Genomic DNA, 20,127 nt, shown 5'->3' on the forward strand with positions numbered 1-20,127 from the left:
ATACAAACAAACAGACAGACAGACAGACAAACAAACAGACAGACAAGACAAATTTATATATAGATACCAATAAGAATTCCAAGTAGAATACAATTTTGCTTTGGGTCAAAAGATACTCGATTGGCCCCCTGCTTTTTTCCAAAGGGGAGGGGGGGAGGTCTTCGACCCCTTGATCCGCGCCTGCTATTGTAGACCAAGATTGAAAAAAAAAACTAGTTTTTAATCGGTAACCAATTTCGGAGGGAATAATTTATGCCATGAGTTTGGTCTGTGTTACCTGGGAAAAGTGAAGAAAAATGAGCACTAAGTTGAGTTTCATTTCTTAATCCGTTGTCCTCTGATCCTGTTCTTCCATGGCTGGCAGGGTTTTATACGAGTGTTTGTGGTGGTGGTGGGGCGGGGTTGGGGGGGGGAGTGATAGGACTCAGCAATTTTTATTTTCATACAGGGTGTTCCCCTAAACATGACAGTTGATAAATTGTTTTGAATGTCTTCTTCCACATACTGTATTAGATATTAAAGACTTTGCATTTTATTCTTAAACAAATGTTTAACTTATATATATGTTACTGTGAAATCAATTTTACTATAATGTAATTACTTAAAATCATCCATTTGGGTGGTTACGTTTTGAGAATCGATTTTTTAAAAATTATAAAATAACGATGACGAAAAATGTATCAAAAATTCTACTATTTTTTTATTATTATATTGAATTTCTTATTCCAGTTCGTTCTCGGATTTCTACAAATTTTTCAAATGTCGTCTTTTCAATAAAAATTCCAGAAAATGTTTGTGAACATTGAGACATTTCGGAAGAGTTAATTTTGATTTTCCCTGCCTGGTCCTAAACAACTGATTACTTTACTGTAGAATTTTGATACATTATTCGTCGTTATTTAATAATTTTTAAAAAATCGATTCTTAAAACGTAACCAGTAACCACGCAAATGGATGATTCTGAACCTCAAACTTAGTAATTATAATCTGAAAAATAGAGTTTAAAACTTTTTAGTCTACTTAAAATCGTTTAAATGTGCTAAAAAGTAGGTACAATGACCTAAAAGTAGGTACAATGACCAAATATTTTTCTCTAAAATGCAGTGTTAACCTTCAATAATGGACATAATATAGTATATGAATAAAAATCAATAAAGCAATGCACTGAGTTTCTCAAATATTCAACGAGTCGGTTTTTCTTACAATATATTTATATACAAAAGATACAAACTCTAAATCGAACGATACTAATACAAACTAAATATTATGAATCTAATCAGTTCTATCAAACAGGAGACATTTTACATTTTCATNGAAATTGTCACTTGGGAAAACACTTAACATCATTTTTTCCCGCAAGATCCTAAAAATGTAGATTAAATAATGTTATTAGAACTTCAAGAATGTTATTTGTAAAGTAAAGTACAGAATAAGAACTCAAATGTATGTAAACCATCTAATGCTGGTGTAAACCTTTAATTTTTCAAACGTTGACCAATCTCTTCATTTCCACTGTATGGGTACTGTACTTATGAGAAGTATTTTTTAACACAAAACTTTGATGTTCAGTAGTTACTGATGCTAAACATCCAACACGCTTAAATTTCAGAGACACCTTGTACATCATTAAACCGTTTTACATGTCTCAAATAAATCCTAAAAATATTCTCCGCAATACTACATTCGCAATTCAACTACCATCCATTGCCGGTCACTCCCTTTAAGTCATTTGGATAAATGCAACAAGTATAGATTACGTTTTAAATAAATATGTTTTGTTCTTTACTTGTAAAATGATTTGTTGGACAAGAGTTGTTTTGTTGCCCCCTAATTGAGAATTTTGTCCTTAGTCTCATAAATTATTAATCTACTTGTTACGTGTTTGATTTGTTTGACATTAAAGGGAATGTTCGCGAAAAATGAAAGGGGGTATAGGCTTACGGCGAAAAATAATCGTTTTTTATCGCTGCTAATCTTAATTCTATCTGTTGCGTCTATAAGGAGAAAATTGTTAAAAACGACTTATATTGAGGAACGTATGTCCATACAAATTTAGAAAGTTGTAATATTCAACTCGGATCGTAAAAAACCAATTTAATTCCAAACAAATCATCCAGATATTACAATCTATAGTCATGGATTATTTATCGACGCATTTGTATATAGTTAATATTTCATAATATTTTTTATTCGTTTTGTTTACTTAAAACGCCGAAATACTTGGCCATCAGATGTCTCTGCTCCCGATGTTTGAATATTAACTTTATACGAATGTGTCGAAAAATAATCGATGACTATAGATTGCAGTAATATCTGAATTGCAACTTTCTCAATTTGTTTGGACGCTACGTTCTTCAGTATATGTCGTTTATAATAATTTTCTCATTATAGGCGCCACAGATAGAAGTAAGATTAGTAGCGATCAAAATCAAAAGCGATTATTTTTCGCCTTAAGCCTTTACCCCCTTTCATTTTTCGCGAACACTCCCTTTAACCTATTAACCAATTTATAATTTTATCATAAGATAAAGCGAGATCGCATGACTGTATTAAAATGTTGATAATCATTTTATCAATTTAAGTGCAAATCAGAGTTTGATTTAAAAGTTTAATGAAACATTCTTTATTAAAGTATGAAGCTTTGACCAATATTACTAATTTATATTTCATTTTAAAATCATAATATACAGAGTTATCCACAAAGATTTAGACATTAATGACGACCTAAACTTCTGAAATATAAAGATCTAAAGCTTGAATTTAAATTCTGTGCCGTAAAAGTCATTTGTAAATCTAATTAAAGTTTGTGGAGTCAGGGAACCATTAATCCAAGAAAAAATAGTCGCAAAGTCGTCTCTGAAGTCTCATTTTTCATGGTTACCCCCGTATGAATAGTTTGTATAGTGACAAATAATACTAATTTTACAGTCAGCATAATATGGTGGATAATACATGAGTTCTTAGTTTTTACTATCTCATGCTCTATTATGTAATAGTTTTCCTTAATATTACATCAATATATATTTTTAATAAATGTTATTAGGTAATTCGTTTTCATTTCATGAAATTACATATATATACATATATATAAATATATATATAGAGTTGTTCAAAGAATTGTAACTACTGAGTATAATTCTTTTTTTAATAAAAATGTGAAGTTAAAAGCTGAAATATATATATATATTTATATATATACTAGCTTGGGATCACTGCGTTGCCCAGAATACTTCTAGACCGTTTACCCGCAGTTGACCGTAAATTACGATTTTAGCATACACCCACTCAACTTAGAATCTCAAAACCAAGATAAGAATATTCCCTTGGTTCTCCCGAATTTCCCAATTGCAGAATACAAACAGAGTAAACTTGTCCTTTTTCACTGTTCATCTTTCGGAGACATTATAGACACATCTTTACAGTCTTCTATCCTTTTTATAAGATAAACTCCAGCAAACATAATAATATTATGGCTTTTAAAATTGTTATTACAATGCTAATTCATAACAAAGACGATATCGAATTCGTCACTGAATTCCCATGTTTTATGGGACACCCTGTAAGTCACAGTTTTGTGCGTTTTTAGTTTATTGCGTCCTCTATGTGTGTCATTTATTTGTATCCAATGCCAATCAAATGTGCGTCCTAATGAAAAGTGGTCTAATTCCTCATTAGTCCACTTTTAGTCGCTTTTTTCAGAATAATCTGAAAATGATATTAAAAATATTTTGGCACGTTTTCGATATCCAGCACACAGCGTAAGGGACGGGATAGGTACAATTTTAGTAGAGCGTTTATAATCCCTAACGTTCTTAAAGGGAGTGGAATATTGAGTTTAAATTTCATAATCACCAATTTTCTCTCAGTTTAAAAAATACGTGATAAAAAATAGATCTATATTTCAATTTTTCTCAAATTTTCATTGTTACAATAAATTTTGCAAGCATTAAATTTAAAATAATTTTCTAGGTTTTTGGAGAAAGAATTTTATCCTGCCTACAGAAACATATATTATTATAATACAGATTCAGATATTCTTAAACTGAAATAATTTTAATTATTAATAACATTTTCCATGATAGTTATTAAGCCTTCAAATTCGTTATAATGCTCTAATTATTTTTATCAATTGCATAAAAAATCAAATATATTTGAGGATATGGACATTGTATTTTTGATGGAAATGAGGTAGAAGGTTTCAGGTTTTTGGAGATGAACAAATTGAAATTAATGAAAATAATATTTTTTATTTAAATAAATTAAACTTGGTCTCTTATCAAACGGTAAAATTTGAAGAGTTTATCCTCACAATGTCTAGTGATTTGAAACCATTAAAAGGATTTTGAGTGACTTAGAAACTAGCAAAAAACCTGAAATTATGAACTAAACTTTTCTTTTGTTTCTTTTTTCTTAATCAAAATTTGAAAAAGAATAAGCCCCAATTTAATAGGTTGAATCTTATTGTACAGTTTACAATGCATAATGTAGATTCTTGTTTCGGCGTAAAAATTATTATGTTAAAAATTAAGCATTCAATAAAATCGGCGAAAAAACGAGTCATATTTAAAAATGTTTGTATTTGGTATCACAGATAAGCGTATATGAACTGAGCTGGGAACTTTGAGATGAACACCAACAATCTCGATATTTACAGTGGACAATTTTGAAATTTTTTGGCTAAACTAATCTACTTGATCTCCTATTTTGGATATCCGTACTGGGGTCTGAGTCTGACCAATGAGAGTGCTTGATATTTTGTCCATTGTGTTAACCAATGAGAGACGTCCGCAATCGAATAAGACCTGAATTCATCTGTAGACTAATATAAAATATCAAGATCAAGCATTGATCACCATAATCCACAATACAAGAGTTCCCAGCTATGGAAAAACTAGTTTGGGGAGTTAAAATAGCTGAAATAAAAAGTGTACACCAAAGGAATTGAGTCTTTGCAACAAACTCTGATTTTCTAATCCCTATATCTTTGAATTCCAATGTCGTAGACCTTTGATATTTCAAACTGTGACTTTTGTTAGATCAAATAACATAAGTTTGAAATATGAAAGGTTTACGACATTGGGTTTCAAAGATATAGGGATTAGGAAATCAGAGTTTGTGGCAAATAATCAACTCCTTTAGCTAGAATTTTTAAGAAATATAAATTTTTAAAAATTTACTGATAAAATGTGTTTTTATACAATAGTGGCGAACCCTTCCTTGTCTGAGAGAGTAATTAAATGCGGGAATATTTTCATCATAAACACAATGTCGTCTTTGTTAATATTGTCGTCTTCAATACTTGGAACCACAGAGGAGAGGGAAGTTCGTCTACTCATTGTGCTTGTTGGACTAGAATTATGCAATTATAATTTTTAAGAAATCTTTTAAAAATGTTAGATTCTTAAAATTACTCAGATTACCAACCTTAAAGTCATTTGATTTAGTTTCTCAGTTTTTGTCTTCAGATTTTTTTGTCTGAGATCCATCTGAAGCTTTCGTGGGATAGGAAGAGTTTCCATTACCTGGCTGGGTTCACGAGACCTGGAATAGATCCAAGTGATAAAATACTAAAGTTGGATAACGACATTTTATGTCCCAAGTATTTAAAAATGTATATATATGTATATATTAACTAGAAATTCAAGGCGCTTCGCGCCCTTCTTTCTAGGCTTTTAGGGTGCTTCGCGCCCATCTTCTATTTAAATTGTGAACATGTTCTTTTTGTTTACATTTCAAAACAAAGATGAAAAAAGTTTTGCGGATTTTTAATTTTTTTTTCTCAATGTGTTTTTGTAATGGATTTGAAATCATTCAAATAAAATAATGTTGGTCCGCCAATTTGTTCTTTTCAGAGATATATTTTATCCTCATATACAGGGTTTCCCACTAAACATGACAGTTCTTGAATAGTTTTTAATGTCTTCTTCCATATTTTATATTGGATATTAATGTCATTTCGTTAAAATCATCTTTTCTCAAATATATTTTACTTTGAAATCAATTTTCAATAATATAATGGGCATACAATATTTTTCATCCTTCTCTTTAATATCTAACAACTTAACTAATTATGAAAGAAGACATTTTAAACTTTTCACCAACTGTCATGTTTCGTGGGCCACCCTATATAAACAAATTTCTCTTTAAAAAAACTAGTTTGATGATAAGTAAATTTACAATACTAGAAATTAGGCGCTTCGCGCCCTTCTTTCTAGGCTTTTAGGACGCTTCGCGCCCATCTTCTATTTAAATTGTAAACATGTTCTTTTTGTTTACATTTCAAACCAAAGATGAAAAAAGTTTTGCGGATTTTTAAAAAAAAAATTCGCGGATTTTCAAAAATTTAAATTTTTTTACAAAATTAAAAACCTCTAAAACACAAATTTTTAAAATTTCAATCATTCATAAACCTTCCCTGGGGTCCCTAGATGTCCCACAAAAAATTTGGGCCCGATCGGTTCAGCCGTTTTGACGTTTATTGGATAAACAGACAGACAAACAGAAAAACAGAAAAACAGACAATTTATATATAGATTAGTCTCTACGGAGAGCACAGCTACAACAGAAACTGGACTCCCTTTGTTTACAAACTCAGACTTAACTTTGTATTTAACTTAAATATAGATTAACGTAAATTCAGATTTTAGAAGTGAATTTAAGCCATTTTACTGCACAGAAAATGATTTCAGACAGCACAATAATGCCTGCCTGCATGATCTGTAAAACTAGGAAAACAGAATTTGTGATATCGAAAAATAATTAGATCTTCGAAATATCTCTTGGTCTTCACTTTTGTATTTTGACAGATTTAAGAGTAGTTGAGATGAGAACTAGACATAGCTTTAAAGATATTAAGAAAGGCGTATTCAGGTTTTTTTCCCAGGAAGGGCTTACATTTCTTTTTCTTTTTAGAGGAGGGAGGGGGCAAAACAAAACTAAGAAGTTTTAAAGATAAATTCTTAAAGAATTTAAAGTGAAAGCTTGTCATGCAAAATCAATGAATTTTAAAGCGACTATATAGTATTTGCATATAAAACACATACAAACTTACCAAAAAATTTTATTTTTGATTATGAAAAAGTTCTAGCTGAAGACGACATTTACATGGGTCCTTTTTTTCTAGTCTTTACTTTCCAAAAGCTATCTTTTCATGCAATTATTTCCAAACCAAATAAAACCCTGTGGCCCAACCTGTCGTCGTTGCCTTAGTCTGTTCCATTTATTCACTTTGGGACCAAGATAAATTTACCTAAGTTTCTTATGCCTGTAAACAAGAGCAGCGAAGAGGATTAGAAATATGAGAATGACAACTCCAGACACACAACCAGATATCAGGTTTACTCGGAACACCTAGAATTGGTTTGGTCTGGATTGGAAAATACATGGTTTACTACAAAGAATTAGACTTCAAAGACGATTTTATACTCTTCTATATCTATTACTCCTGCACTGATAGGGATAGATCGTTTCCACTACTTTGAAAAAAAAACGATCGTTTCGTTTTGAAAACGACGAAGACCAGTTATTTGTCTCGATAAAAAAAACATTCAAGAAAAAAATGAAATGAATTGTTAAAAAAAACTCAGATTCATTTTTTTATTTTTTTTTGTTTAAAAACGATCGTTTTTCTTTATATTTGAAAGTTCAAAATGAGTGGTTCGTTTTTAAAAAGATCGTTTTTAAAAACGATTAACAACCCTACCTGCACACTTGTTTAAATTCTGTCCAATGATGCGCATTTACAACACAAAATAACCGAATTCAACTTTCAATCGTGGTAGAAAAAAGTTTTGAGTTGTCAATAAAGACTCTTCTTTTTTGGTAAACCCAATCTGAGTATTTTTATAAATTTATTTTACTTTCAAATCTGTTTCAAGTTACCTCAGCTAACATAGTCTTGCCATTTGAAGGTATAGATTTTATTCCGGAAATTGGAATATCAACATTCAACATCCTTCCATTCCTTCTTGCAGGGGCTCTAGTTGATGTTGACGTGGTAGTTGTTGTTGTTGTTGTTGTTGTTGGTGAGTACACTTGAAACCGGTTTTCCCCCCGTTTGCCAGATCCCAAAGAGCCCCCGAAAACGTACTGCTCCATCTGAATTAAAGTAAAAAAAAAATAATAAAATAATAAAAATAAAATATTTTTTTTTCTTCAAAATTGTAAACAGTGAACTGGCGAAAAATGTTTTTTAATACTAAAAATATCTCTTTTATATATTCTACAATCCATTGTATGTACAGTTAAACCCTAAATATTCAATACATCAAAAGAATTCTTCAATTCCGATAATGAAATGTTGCAGATATTTAGTTTTTTAATTAAATGGTAAAATGGAGTTCATTAAAGCTGTTCCCGCATATTCATGGCTTTTTTTTTTTCTTTTTTCAGTTGCCTGCTTTCTCTCTAGCAGAACGGACCTACTATGCAGTCCCAGAATTGCAGCTGGGGAAGCGCTGTGTTTATTTACGCATCTAGTATCCTACAGGGGAAGCGAGAATTGTACATAGATTAAAACAAAACTTCATCTTCAGCTTGGTTCACTGAAAGAGGAGTTTAACCCCTCGTGGGAATACAAGCCATGCACAACGATACCGGTTTTTTACTCGACCAGATGTGAGGACTGGACTGCCATGGAAGACACCTCTCAATAGAGCTTTCAGGGATCACAACTCCCCATTTTGCATATGGGGTGCAGTTATGGGTAAATTCCTTAATTCCCCTAACTGGGAAACAGTATAAAATGAAGGAACACAGGGAGAAATCCCCTATACCCTTCTTCCTACAAATCTCCTTATCTCTCTCCTACCTGCTCCACAACTCGATGTTAAAAGAACTATTTGGAAAGGCCTTAAAGTGTAAAAACAAGAAACAAGAAGCAAGAAGAAAAAATAAATTGAACAGAAAAAAGTGGAAGGGAAATCTCTTGACAGTAGAGATGTGTGCTTAAAGCAAGATAAGCAAGAAAGAAGAAGAAAACTTTGAAGATAAAAAAACTGGAAAATGTGTAAAATGCCCCCCTCACCCCTCTCCCCCTCCAAGAAAAGCTAGGAATGCAGGACCTGACCCGACACAGTATCATGACTGAAGCAAAATTTAAATATAAACAAGGGGAAGAGTAACCTTGCCACTCTCAATATATAGAATATAGATACAGGGCTTCAAAAAATAGTTCTACCTCTGCAATTTGGCTAGCTGCAGAAAACATCCAAAAAATTCATTTATTTTTATTTTCAAAATTAACCATAGTGTGATTGAAGGATGGACAAGGAATGGAAGATCAAGAAGAAAGGATTAAAAACAAGAAATATAGAAGTCTCAAAATGTTTCCATCTGATTTCATATTAAAATTTAAAAATATTGTAAAATTAAATAAAATAACTTATTAAAGTTAAAAAATTCATGGCTTTTTATTTTTTGTCACAAATACTGAGATTTACGTAAAATAGTATAAAACCCTTTGAAAAATTGTCAAGACGACTTTCGATGTTTGGCTCATTTAGGGTTTAACTGTCTGTAAATCGATCGCGATTTTCATAGATTTGCAAAGGAGGAAATTTTTTTCAACTGATATTTATATTCCTAACTAAAGTCAGAACTTGTGTATTGTAAATCTCGGGATTGATCTTCATCTGATGGATTGGTTTGATTCCTCTCCGATAGCCCGGGTCATTTAAAAGAAGAATCTAGCATTTATCCTCAAATTTAAAAATGCCCAAATTGGATATCGATATCTTAACTGTTTAAGATTAACGATGCATACCTCCGACCTCTGTTATAAAACTAAATACCTGACATTTCCAGATTCCTAAATCTGCTCGAGATATCTCAGAGATCTCAATCCCACATTCAAACTCAGTGTAACTTAATGAAACGGAATCAGGAATATTGGAAGGGAAAAAAGTAGAAAAAAAATAAACGAATTTTAATTACGGTAAATATATAAAAATGACTTGCGGAAATATACAGCTGCAGAGACAATGCGGAATATCGTCAGAATTAAATCAACTATTAAGAAATAAAATCTATGATGTCTTTCTAATCATTAATCTGATAAATGTTTGATCTTTAATATTGTAAATTGGCCATGAAACAATTTATAAATCACTGGAAATTACGGTTGACAATGACATCCCCCTAAAAGCCGAGTAGTTTAGGAAAACAAACTTATGTATCTCAAATCTGTGAGGAAAAAAAAGCTAGGAAATGTTTAAGAATATCAAGGAGTTTTATAAGAAAATCTAGAAGTTTTTCGGAAAATCTAAAAGTTTCTGGAAAAAATGTAGAGTTTTCCGAGAATTTCTAGGAATTTCTCGAGAAAATATAAGAGTTTTCGAGAAAATCTAGGAGTTTTCGAGAAAATCTAGGAGTTTTCGAAAAAATCTAAGAGTTTTCGAAAGTTTTTCGGAAAATCTAAAAGTTTCTATAAAAAATGTAGAGTTTTCCGATAATTTCTAGGAATTTCTCGAGAAAATCTAAGAGTTTTCTTGAAAATCTAGAAGTTTTCGAGAAAATCTAGGAGTTTTCGAGAAAATCTAGGAGTTTTCGAGAAAATCTAGAAGTTTCTCGGGAAAATCTTGGAGTTTTTCAAGAAAATCTGGGAGGTTTTCGAGAAAATCTGGGAGGTTTTCAAGAAAATCTGGGAGGTTTTCAAGAAAATCTGGGAGGTTTTCAAGAAAATCTGGGAGGTTTTCAAAAAAATCTGGGAGGTTTTCGAGAAAATCTGGGAGGTTTTTAAAAAAATCTGGGAGGTTTTCAAGAAAATCTGGGAGGTTTTCGAGAAAATCTCGGAGTTATATAGAAAATATTTCATAGATACGATGCAAAAAATGTTGGATAGAAAAAAATACACACTTAGCTATTTGATACAAAAATTATCATTTATGATAAATTATTCAAGATTTGTTATGTACCTGCCAATGAATTTAACTTTCTGATTTAAAGTTGAACATTTTCTCATTGTTATATTCCACTGCTTTCGACGCCATTCAAAATCACAGGTCTAAATATTAAAATTAAAGTAAGTGAAAATATTAATTATTTTTATCGTGTTTCATGTCGTTTTTTTACTGTCGAATGTTTTTTTTTTGGTTAAACTATAGTTATGAACAAAGCCTCTAAAAATAATTTTATTTTGTAATCCAAGAGCTGTAATACAAATCAAAAAAGGAATGTTTTTATTTTAGCGTTGCATTTTTCGAGTTATGCAATTCAAAGTAGAAATATTTGTAATTGCTTTTTTCATGACTAGACCATTTATTTCCGTTTGGTGCATTTACACATTATGTATATATTTTGTTTCTTATTTATTCAACAATTTGTATTAATGTATGTCAAATATCATTAGGAAAAGAAATTATGCATAGAAAGAATATGAAACGTAAAGATATCTTTGATTAGATTTGGTTTTTCAAAAAATAAGTTTAAACTCTATAATGGAACCAATGGACCAAATTTAATAAAGAAGAATTTATACCACTCAGCCTCAGCTAAGCTTTAGGCGTTTACTGAAGTTATTTGCAGTACTCAGACCAAAGAAATATTGTTATTTAGTGGAGAGTGCATTACTCATAAACTAGAAACGGCCAAGGATGTAATGCAAGGAAAGTTATTTCAGAGGTGTACCCATCTTTTGTACTGCAGTGTACTGTCTATGTAATGTAAACACAAGACGGATGTCGAAGCCTGACATGGGATCCCTCTTTTACATAAAAAAATCAATGAAATATTCTGGTCATAGGAAACTAATATGTGAATCATCAAAATTTAATACTTTTAATGCTTTTAACCTCCTCGGATACTAAACGAACACTGATGCATCTATTCTTGTTTACAAATTCCGCCCAGAATGAACTGGTTTCAAAATATACGCGGAGTATACGCGACAGCAATTAACTTTCCTTGCATTACAACCTTGGAAACGGCGCAAAACTTGTTTAAATGCTTCTCGCAAATAATAAAACTTGGTGCCTACTGCATAAACGTTTTAAAACTAAAAAGGCACATTACAGTTTGTTTCACCATGATTGTATTTGTTTACTGATGTTTTAATTCTAAAACTTGTTGGCTTTTAAGAAAAAGTAATTTAGAAGAATGTTTTTCCTAAAAAAAACTTACGTACGTACTACGTACACAGAAAAGGAACAGCTCTAGAATTGATTAAAGAAACCCTAAAAACAGGACAGTATACCAATAATGAATCAATCTGTGGGAGATTCTATTGGAATGTTATTAATCTAAAAACTTGCGAGATTTCCGTAAAAGTTTTCTTCATTTAAAAAAAACATGTTCGTAATTTTCAACTGGTTTCTATAGTTAAAATACAATTTAATATACCTCTCCTATTGGATTTATAAAGGTGCAGTACTCATAAAAACTACTCGATCTAAAACATATTTAGAATATTCATAAAAACTACTCGATCTAAAACATATTTATAAGAATATTCATAAAAATCTCTATATTATACAATATATATATTTATATTGCAGTATATATGCAATATACAAAAAAGCTATAGCTGGCAAAACGCCTGGACTAAATGAGCTGGATTTTTTTAGGAAACCTATGGGTACCCGAGGGGTAACATAACCAAAAACAAATTCGATTTTTTTATACCACGGGCAACGCCGGGCACTTCAGCTGGTATCATATATCTTTTAAAGAAGCTCCAATCCACAAAACATATCCAAGCTAAACATATAAAATAGATATCCCAAAGAAACATATCAAAACATCCCTGCAGTGATAACCAGAAAACTCTGAAATAGGAAGACGACTTGTAGACTCAAGGTATGAAATGAAATAATTCATTAAGCATACGACACATCAACTGTGCAGTTGTGTTTTTACTTAATGTTTTGTTTCTGATCTGATACGTTTTGTAATGTATTTTAACACGTTTTGTCGTTTTAAATATGTTCACATATATATGTTTTGATATGACATATTTTGTATGATATATGTTTTGTTTAATTTGATAGGTGTTGATTTAATATGTTTTGATTTGATTTGTTTTGATATAATATGTTTTGTCGGAATATTATTTGTGATGTTATGTCAAGGTCATAATGCAAGGAAAGTTGCAGTTGCGTATACTCTGCGTACATATTTAAAACAGTTCTCTCTGGAGGGAATTTGTAAACAAGAATAGATGCATCAGTGTTCGTTTAGTATCCGAGGAGGTTAAAAGCATTACATTTCGATAATTTTTGATAATTCACATATCAGTTTCCTAATTATATGACCAGAATATCTCATTGATTTTTTATTTGAGAAAGATGGATCCCATGTCAGGCTGTGGCATCCGTCTTGTGTTTAAATTACCGCCCAGAGACAGTACACTGCAGTACAAAAGATGAGTACACCTCTGAAATAACTTTCCTTGCATTATAACCTTGTTATGTTTAGTATGTGTCCCTAAAATACCAGGGTGTTCTGTTTCAAATATGGGGGTTTGAGACGAAACTAAATCATCTTTAAATTAAATTACATTAAGATTTCAAAATATTTGTACACTGCAAAGTACAGATATCTCTGGTGAGGGGGGGGGGTTGCAAATAATCGTCACACTCTTGTAACGTTAATTATGACTAATGTTACAATAATAAACAAAAAATTAATCATCATGTTACATATATATCTGCAATGTTGATTTCTGATAAATAAATAAAAAATATATGACACTATAATACTGCAGGGATGTAAACCCAAGAAAACAATTTAATGATTCATTGGATTAACATCATAATGGTAGTTTATAATTATGTGCCCTCGTGCCATATTTTTTGTGTCTCCCCCCCCCCCACACCATCCTTTTAGATCAGTCGGGTTCTTTAGAGAATAAGTATTAAATTATAGAAAGTAAAGCGATTCTTTGACTAAAACTAACATTTAGTAATTTCCTAGAGAACGATAGCTTAGAACAAAATTGATATGAGGGGGGGGGGTCCAAAAACCGTATACTAGGACGGACCCCGATCAGTTTTCAATTCAAAAATAAAATACAATTTCATAAGAAGATGGTTACCTGCATGTCATATTTACAGCGGCTCCCAGAGCGCCTTGAACTAAGGCTTCTCCCACCCCTTCAACTTGAAATCCATTAACTTTACTAAACATGGCACCACCATAGAATATAAATATTATCAATCTCATTCTGCTTTATATCACAAGCAGACAAGAAGAGTTTGTTCTCTGGACTCCGGAGAATGACTAATAATATCCCATACCATTCCATCCTTGAGAGTTGCAAACCAATCTTCAACTAAGACGACATTTCAAATTTCCGACGGACAATTAAATTTATTATGAATAAAATGTGTCATTTATAATTTATCTTAAAGATGCAATCATAACTTTCGAAAATTTTAATAATTATTTTTTTACTTAAAGTTTGATTAGGCCTTTTTCAAAGTTCTGGAATGTTTTATGTCAATGATCATGACTCATGACTTGTACTCTTATAAACCTTGAATTACAATGTCGTCTTCTAATTGAATATTTTAGAGGATTTCTCCGTGACTCACAGTCACACGGCGAGAATAATTGCAGTGTTGGGGACATTTCATCGAATTCCCACACACGAAGAATTCTTTAATAATCCCCCCCCCCTAGCTTAATAACCTTTTTATCTTGTTTGCATTTATAAGGGCTTAATAATCTTGTTATCTTGTTTGCGTTTTTAAGGAATTAACAACCTTTTTATCGATGTAGCGTAACGTAACGTAACGTACCGTTCGGTAAGGAAAGTTGTGTTATGAAAAATGCAAGATTTAAACTAAAATTATGAATGATGATATTCTAGTATAGTGTCTGTCCTTTTATATAGTCCTTGCTTTCCGTTGCATTTATTCTATCCCTGCCGCTAAATCTCGTAGAGAGGAAAAGAACGGAAGTGAATCAGTTTCTAAATATACCTGTTAGGTTAGACAGATAAATATTAAACAAACAAAATACAAGAATATCTTTATTTACAAAACAAGCTATATTGTAATTGTTAATGATGTACACTGTACACACTGTATAGTCTGTAAATACATAAAGTTCGAATGATTAATTATCATACTCGGACAATGGTTCACATTTTTTATTCATAATGATAAATACAACATTTAAGCAATCTTAAAAATATTTTATGTTGTTACATAGCAAAGTTATTAATGAGGATAATGCTTGATCCCTCAATTAGAGATATCCCTGTAGAGTATGACCATCGCATGGATATCTGAGAGTAATTAAATTTATCCACATTCCGTATGTCTCCAAACTGACTTCTGAAGTTCCGATCAGTGTTGATTTTGATTATTTTGTTTCCAAAAATGATAAAAACCTTTTTTACATTACATAAATCATATTTACAGAAAAATGGGTTTATCTATAATCATTTTAATTTTCTTTGTGCTGCATATACAGGCAAACCCTCAACTTCTGGTATCAGATTACGACAGGTATTATATATATATATTTAAATATTTCAACTTTGTTCAGTTTAAATGTCTAACCCAATCATCAGTTGGAATAAAACAATTAAAATAAATTATTTATATAATGTAATCCTTGCAAAGATAACAATGCTCGATTCACAAAAGGACCCTAGAAACCTTATTTCTGATCAATGTTGAAGATAATGTCGTTTTAATGATTTATTATTATTATTTTTAAACTTTGAATTTGTTAAAGGGAGTGTTTGCGAAAAATGAAAAGGGGTATAGGCTTAATGCGATAAAAAAGCGCTTTTGATCGCTTCTAATCTTACTTCTATCTGTTGCGTCTATAAGGAGAAACTTGTTAAAGACGTCTCATACCGAATAACCTAGCGCCCATACAAATTGAGAAAATTGAAACATACAACTTAGACCGTAAAAAATCCATTTAATTTCAAACAAATCATTCAGATAGTACAACCTATAGTCATCGATTATCTTACGCTTCATTTGTATATTATTTTATTTTTTTAGAAAACGTTTTAACTGATTTCGAAAAATGTGAGTGGTGCGCGGCATTCTTAGATAGTTGCGCAAGCGACAAGAGAAATAATCAAATTCAAAACAAATTAATTAAAAATATTATAAAATATAANAGCCGCATGGAGCTAATAAAACTTTAAGTGCATTAAAAGAACCCATTTAAACATAATTTCAGTGAATCATTTGCAATCAAATAGTGAACTTATTTAATCAGACGAAATATTTATTTTCAGAAGAATTAAATTTGCTTTAGACTTCAGTACAAACAACTTTTCAACCCAACACAGTTTTCTAGATTGTAAGTTCCATTCACAATAGTACCTTTTATTAATCAATTCACAACAGTGCCTCTAAACCCGTTATTTATTGATTTACAACAGCAAAAAATATAATCCCCAATCCTGCTAAACCTACTAAACCTAAAATCTCCAATCCTACTAAACCTACACAACCTAGAATTCCAATACTCATTTATTGATAAAAAAAACCTTCAACTGTTTAATCTTTATTAACAATTATTATTTATATGCATGTACGCCAATAACAATTTGTATTTTGTAGGAAACCTCGTTACTGAAATATACATTTTCAAGAAGTTCTCATCTATCTGTGTATGGTTGGAAAGAGTGTTTTCCTTGCCAACTCGCCTTATTTTCCCTCTTTCGAGTGTTATTCCTTTTGATCGGCTCACAGAGATATATATATATATATAATACATACTGTAAATCCTTACCATGAATTCTGGTTTTCTGATGCCTATATCTGTGCTACCCCATGTCGTACACTATTGTTATGAGTTATGTTAGATAAAATAATATGAATGTTTGAAGTTTCAAAAGTGTACAGAATCAGGTTGCAAAGATATAGGAATAAGAAAATCGGAGTTGAATCTACTACTTGTATAAGCTTGACATTCTGAGAAAACTCAAAAAATGTTTTTATTACATGTTTATAGGGGACGAAGCATTGCTAAGCGCTTTGCGATGGCAGAGCCATCTTTATTTGATTATATCGCCAGGTGAATTGTATGAACAGGGATATCCACAAAGGATGAGACTTCAGATACGACTGTTTGGAGTTTATAGTGTCTAACTGATACGACTGTGCGGAGTTTATAATGTCTCTGTTTCCTTATATTTATGATTCCCAGCATGGCAGCAACTGTAAACTTGTTTTTTTCCCTTAATTATTATATAAGCCATAAAATGATGCTATTCAAGGAAAAAACTTCATTTAACCTTTAAATTGTCAGATTTAACGAGTTTTAGGTCTTCTTTACAGTCTCATTCTTTGTGGATAACCCTGTAGGACCGTAGGGATGGGTAGTTTTAACCTTCCTGAAAAAAGAAATAATCGACGAGGAAAAAACCTAGAAATTAAAGAAAAGGTCAAAAATACCAAGTTTTGTAAGAAATCAAGAGAGTCACAAATCGTGCAAAAATGAATATATCCATTTTTATTTGTAGTTTTTGGTCTAAAAGAGGCACACACATGCATATACTTATTCTCTGTGAGAAATATATAAAGAGAAAATATCCATTATTTTGTACTTGAATTCAGCTCTTTTAAAATACGTAACACGGTTTCACTAAATTTGAGATACTTTGACTTTTGATTTTTTAATCAGCCAGGTTTTGAATACATTGTACATTAAAAACTAAAAAAATCGCGGATTTTATAAAAAAAAAATTAGTGGATTTTCAAAATTTTTAAAAATCTAATTTTGTTAGAAGCACATATTATAAAATTCAATCATCCAGTAACTTTCCCTAGGGTCACTCAATGTCTTACAAAAAATTTGGGCCAGATTGGTTCAGCCGTTTCGACGTTTTTTGAATAAAAATTGACAGACATACAAGCAAAGTATATATATAAGGTTTGCGGATTTCAACAAAAAATTCACCGATTTTCAAAAATTTGAAAACATTTTACGAAAATAAAAAATTTTAAACACAATTTTTTTTAATTTTGATCATTTATAAACCTTCACTGGGGTCACGGGTGGTGCCACAAAAATTATGGGCCCGATCGGTTCAGCCGTTTTGACGTTTATTGGAGACAAACAAACAAACACACAAGCAAATTATATTTATAGAAATAGATTACGAGAATCTACCTTATTTTTTTTTTTTTTTTTAGGAGACCTTGTCCTGAGGGGTTTGAGCTTGTAAATGGAAAATGTGAACCAAAATCAGTTTCTGCTTTAGAATTAATGTGATGAATATATTCTGCATATGTAGAGAACATACAGTGAGAACCAGAAAAATGTGGTATGGGAAGACGACTGTTAGTACAATCGTACAATAACAATTGTGCAGTGTATACCACGCTAATCGTTAAGTAATTATTAAAGGGACAGTAAAGGAAAAATGAAAGGGGGTATAGACTGAAAGCTAATCACTTTAGCTCTCGATCGCGACCCATGAAAGTTTTATCTGATGTTCCTATCTCGAGAAATTGATTTACAACTGTGTCAAATTTATACGAAAATTAATATATATACAATTTTGTATAAAAGTAGTGGGTTTAAATAGATCAAATTCAGCAAATAAGCAACCAATCTGAAAACGATAATATCCCCGAGAAAGCTAATTATTACTTAGGTTTACTCCAATTCTAATTTTATATTTGTTATTCTATTTTTAATAGATTTAATTCATAATATTATTTACACGTCCGAATTGCTTGACCAGAAAATCCACCAATGACAGTGCAGTAAAGTGGTCACGTGATACAGGCAGAGACACGTGATCAGTATACTGCTCTGCCATTGGTGATAGTTCTGGTCACGTGATTTAAGTTTAAGATTTTCTAAATTTTACATATATGAACTTTCGTATGATTTTAACACAGTTTTATATCAATTTCTCGAGATAGTAACATCAGATAAAACTTTCATGGGTCGCGATCAAGAGCTAAAGTGATTAGCTTTCAGCCTATACACCCTTTCATTTTTCCTTTACCGTCCCTTTAAGCAGCCAGTACAACCTTTTGCTTTGTAAAATTATCAAGTACACTTCATGATTGATTAAATGTCGTCTTCTTATTCCACAGTTTTACAGTCTCACTGTATCCCCTTGATGAAAATATTTTAAAGTAACACTACTTTTTTAAAAGCAATATATGTAATTGTGATAAATTTAGAAAAGTTTGTTGTTTAATATTACCTACGGGTGTTATACTTTGTTAATATAGAATTTAAGATCAATGTATTTTTAGAATTTATGTAGTTTAATCCTGGAAATACATAGATTTCAGTCTATAAATTTGCTTGCAGATTCATGCCGCATGGAAAAAAAAGGAAATTAATGAAATTGACCTCTTTCCAGAGAAAAAAAAACCAATGATATCTTCCTCATTGTTTTTCAGATAAAGGTTTACATATATGCACAGATACAGGGTGATAAGGGTGGGTGCTATGTCATTTGTCCTACATTCATTTGTCCTACAATAATTTGTCCTACACATTCATTTGTCCTACAGAACGGAAAAAATCATAAAATATATACATTTATATAATCTCTTACGTTCTATTTCTATTGAACAGGTGAATATATTTACTAAGGGTAACATAGTGTCAAAAAGTGTTACAAAAGGGCAAATGTTTTTTGGGAGACAGCTCATTAATTAACATTTATTAACACGCCGCAGCGCTCGGCCCCCTAACCCATCCTAGCCGCAACGCTCGGCTCAGAAGATGACAGTATATTATTGAACATATTAAAAAAATTTGAATTCAACTTTTTAAACATTACTAATTACTATAGAAACAAATGATTTTTTCTATTGTAGGACAAATCATTGTATCCCATCTCTGGTGGACAAATAATGTAGAGTGCAATAGATTGTAGGACAAATGATGTTTATTTCCCTCTGTAGGACAGTTCAAAAAGTAGAAAAAATGAAGTGTATGAAAAATTATGTTATCTCCTATCTATAGGACAAATGAATTGCAGGACAAATAAGCTGTAGGACAAATGAGGTGTAGGACAAATAAGCCGTAGGACAAGTGAGGTGTGGGACAAATGAGCCGTAAGACAAAATGATGTTTATGTAGGACAAATGAAGTTTTCCCCGCCCTGTAGGACACATGATTGTAGGACAAATGGCATAGAGCCTCAGGTTGGAGTGCAGGATAGTTGTTTTTATTTCAGCCCCT

General features: G+C 31.4%; 1 protein-coding gene across 2 annotated transcripts; it reads right to left on the minus strand.

Moving 5' to 3' along the window:
- Window positions 1–5,160: 5,160 nt before the first annotated feature.
- Window positions 5,161–14,216, minus strand: LOC111708473 (uncharacterized). 2 transcript variants are annotated; one of them, XM_023481857.1, is made up of 8 exons: window positions 14,030–14,216; window positions 12,337–12,385; window positions 10,914–11,002; window positions 9,792–9,864; window positions 7,882–8,097; window positions 7,250–7,350; window positions 5,425–5,541; window positions 5,161–5,349 (listed from the first exon to the last, which is right to left on the minus strand). In XM_023481857.1, exons 1-8 carry the CDS (start codon window positions 14,155–14,157, stop codon window positions 5,193–5,195), a joined length of 930 nt encoding a protein of 309 aa, XP_023337625.1. In that variant the 5' UTR covers window positions 14,158–14,216; the 3' UTR covers window positions 5,161–5,192. The 2 variants fall into 2 exon arrangements, with proteins under 2 accessions (XP_023337625.1, XP_023337626.1); XM_023481858.1 differs by lacking the exon at window positions 12,337–12,385 and having other exon boundaries at window positions 14,030–14,107.
- Window positions 14,217–20,127: the final 5,911 nt, after the last annotated feature.

Source organism: Eurytemora carolleeae, unplaced genomic scaffold (assembly GCF_000591075.1).
Source record: "Eurytemora carolleeae unplaced genomic scaffold, Eaff_2.0 scaffold873, whole genome shotgun sequence".
Lineage (NCBI taxonomy): Eukaryota > Metazoa > Arthropoda > Copepoda > Calanoida > Temoridae > Eurytemora > Eurytemora carolleeae.

Bases quoted from the DNA above. Each gene is read 5' to 3' on its own strand.
- LOC111708473 (XM_023481857.1), bottom strand. From the start codon at position 14,157: ATGAGATTGATAATATTTATATTCTATGGTGGTGCCATGTTTAGTAAA. The intron at 5,542-7,249 runs GTAAATTTATCT...GATCTATTCCAG, and splicing joins TACAGGCATAAGAAACTTAG to GTCTCGTGAACCCAGCCAGG. The intron at 5,350-5,424 runs GTTGGTAATCTG...GCATAATTCTAG, and splicing joins CTAAATCAAATGACTTTAAG to TCCAACAAGCACAATGAGTA.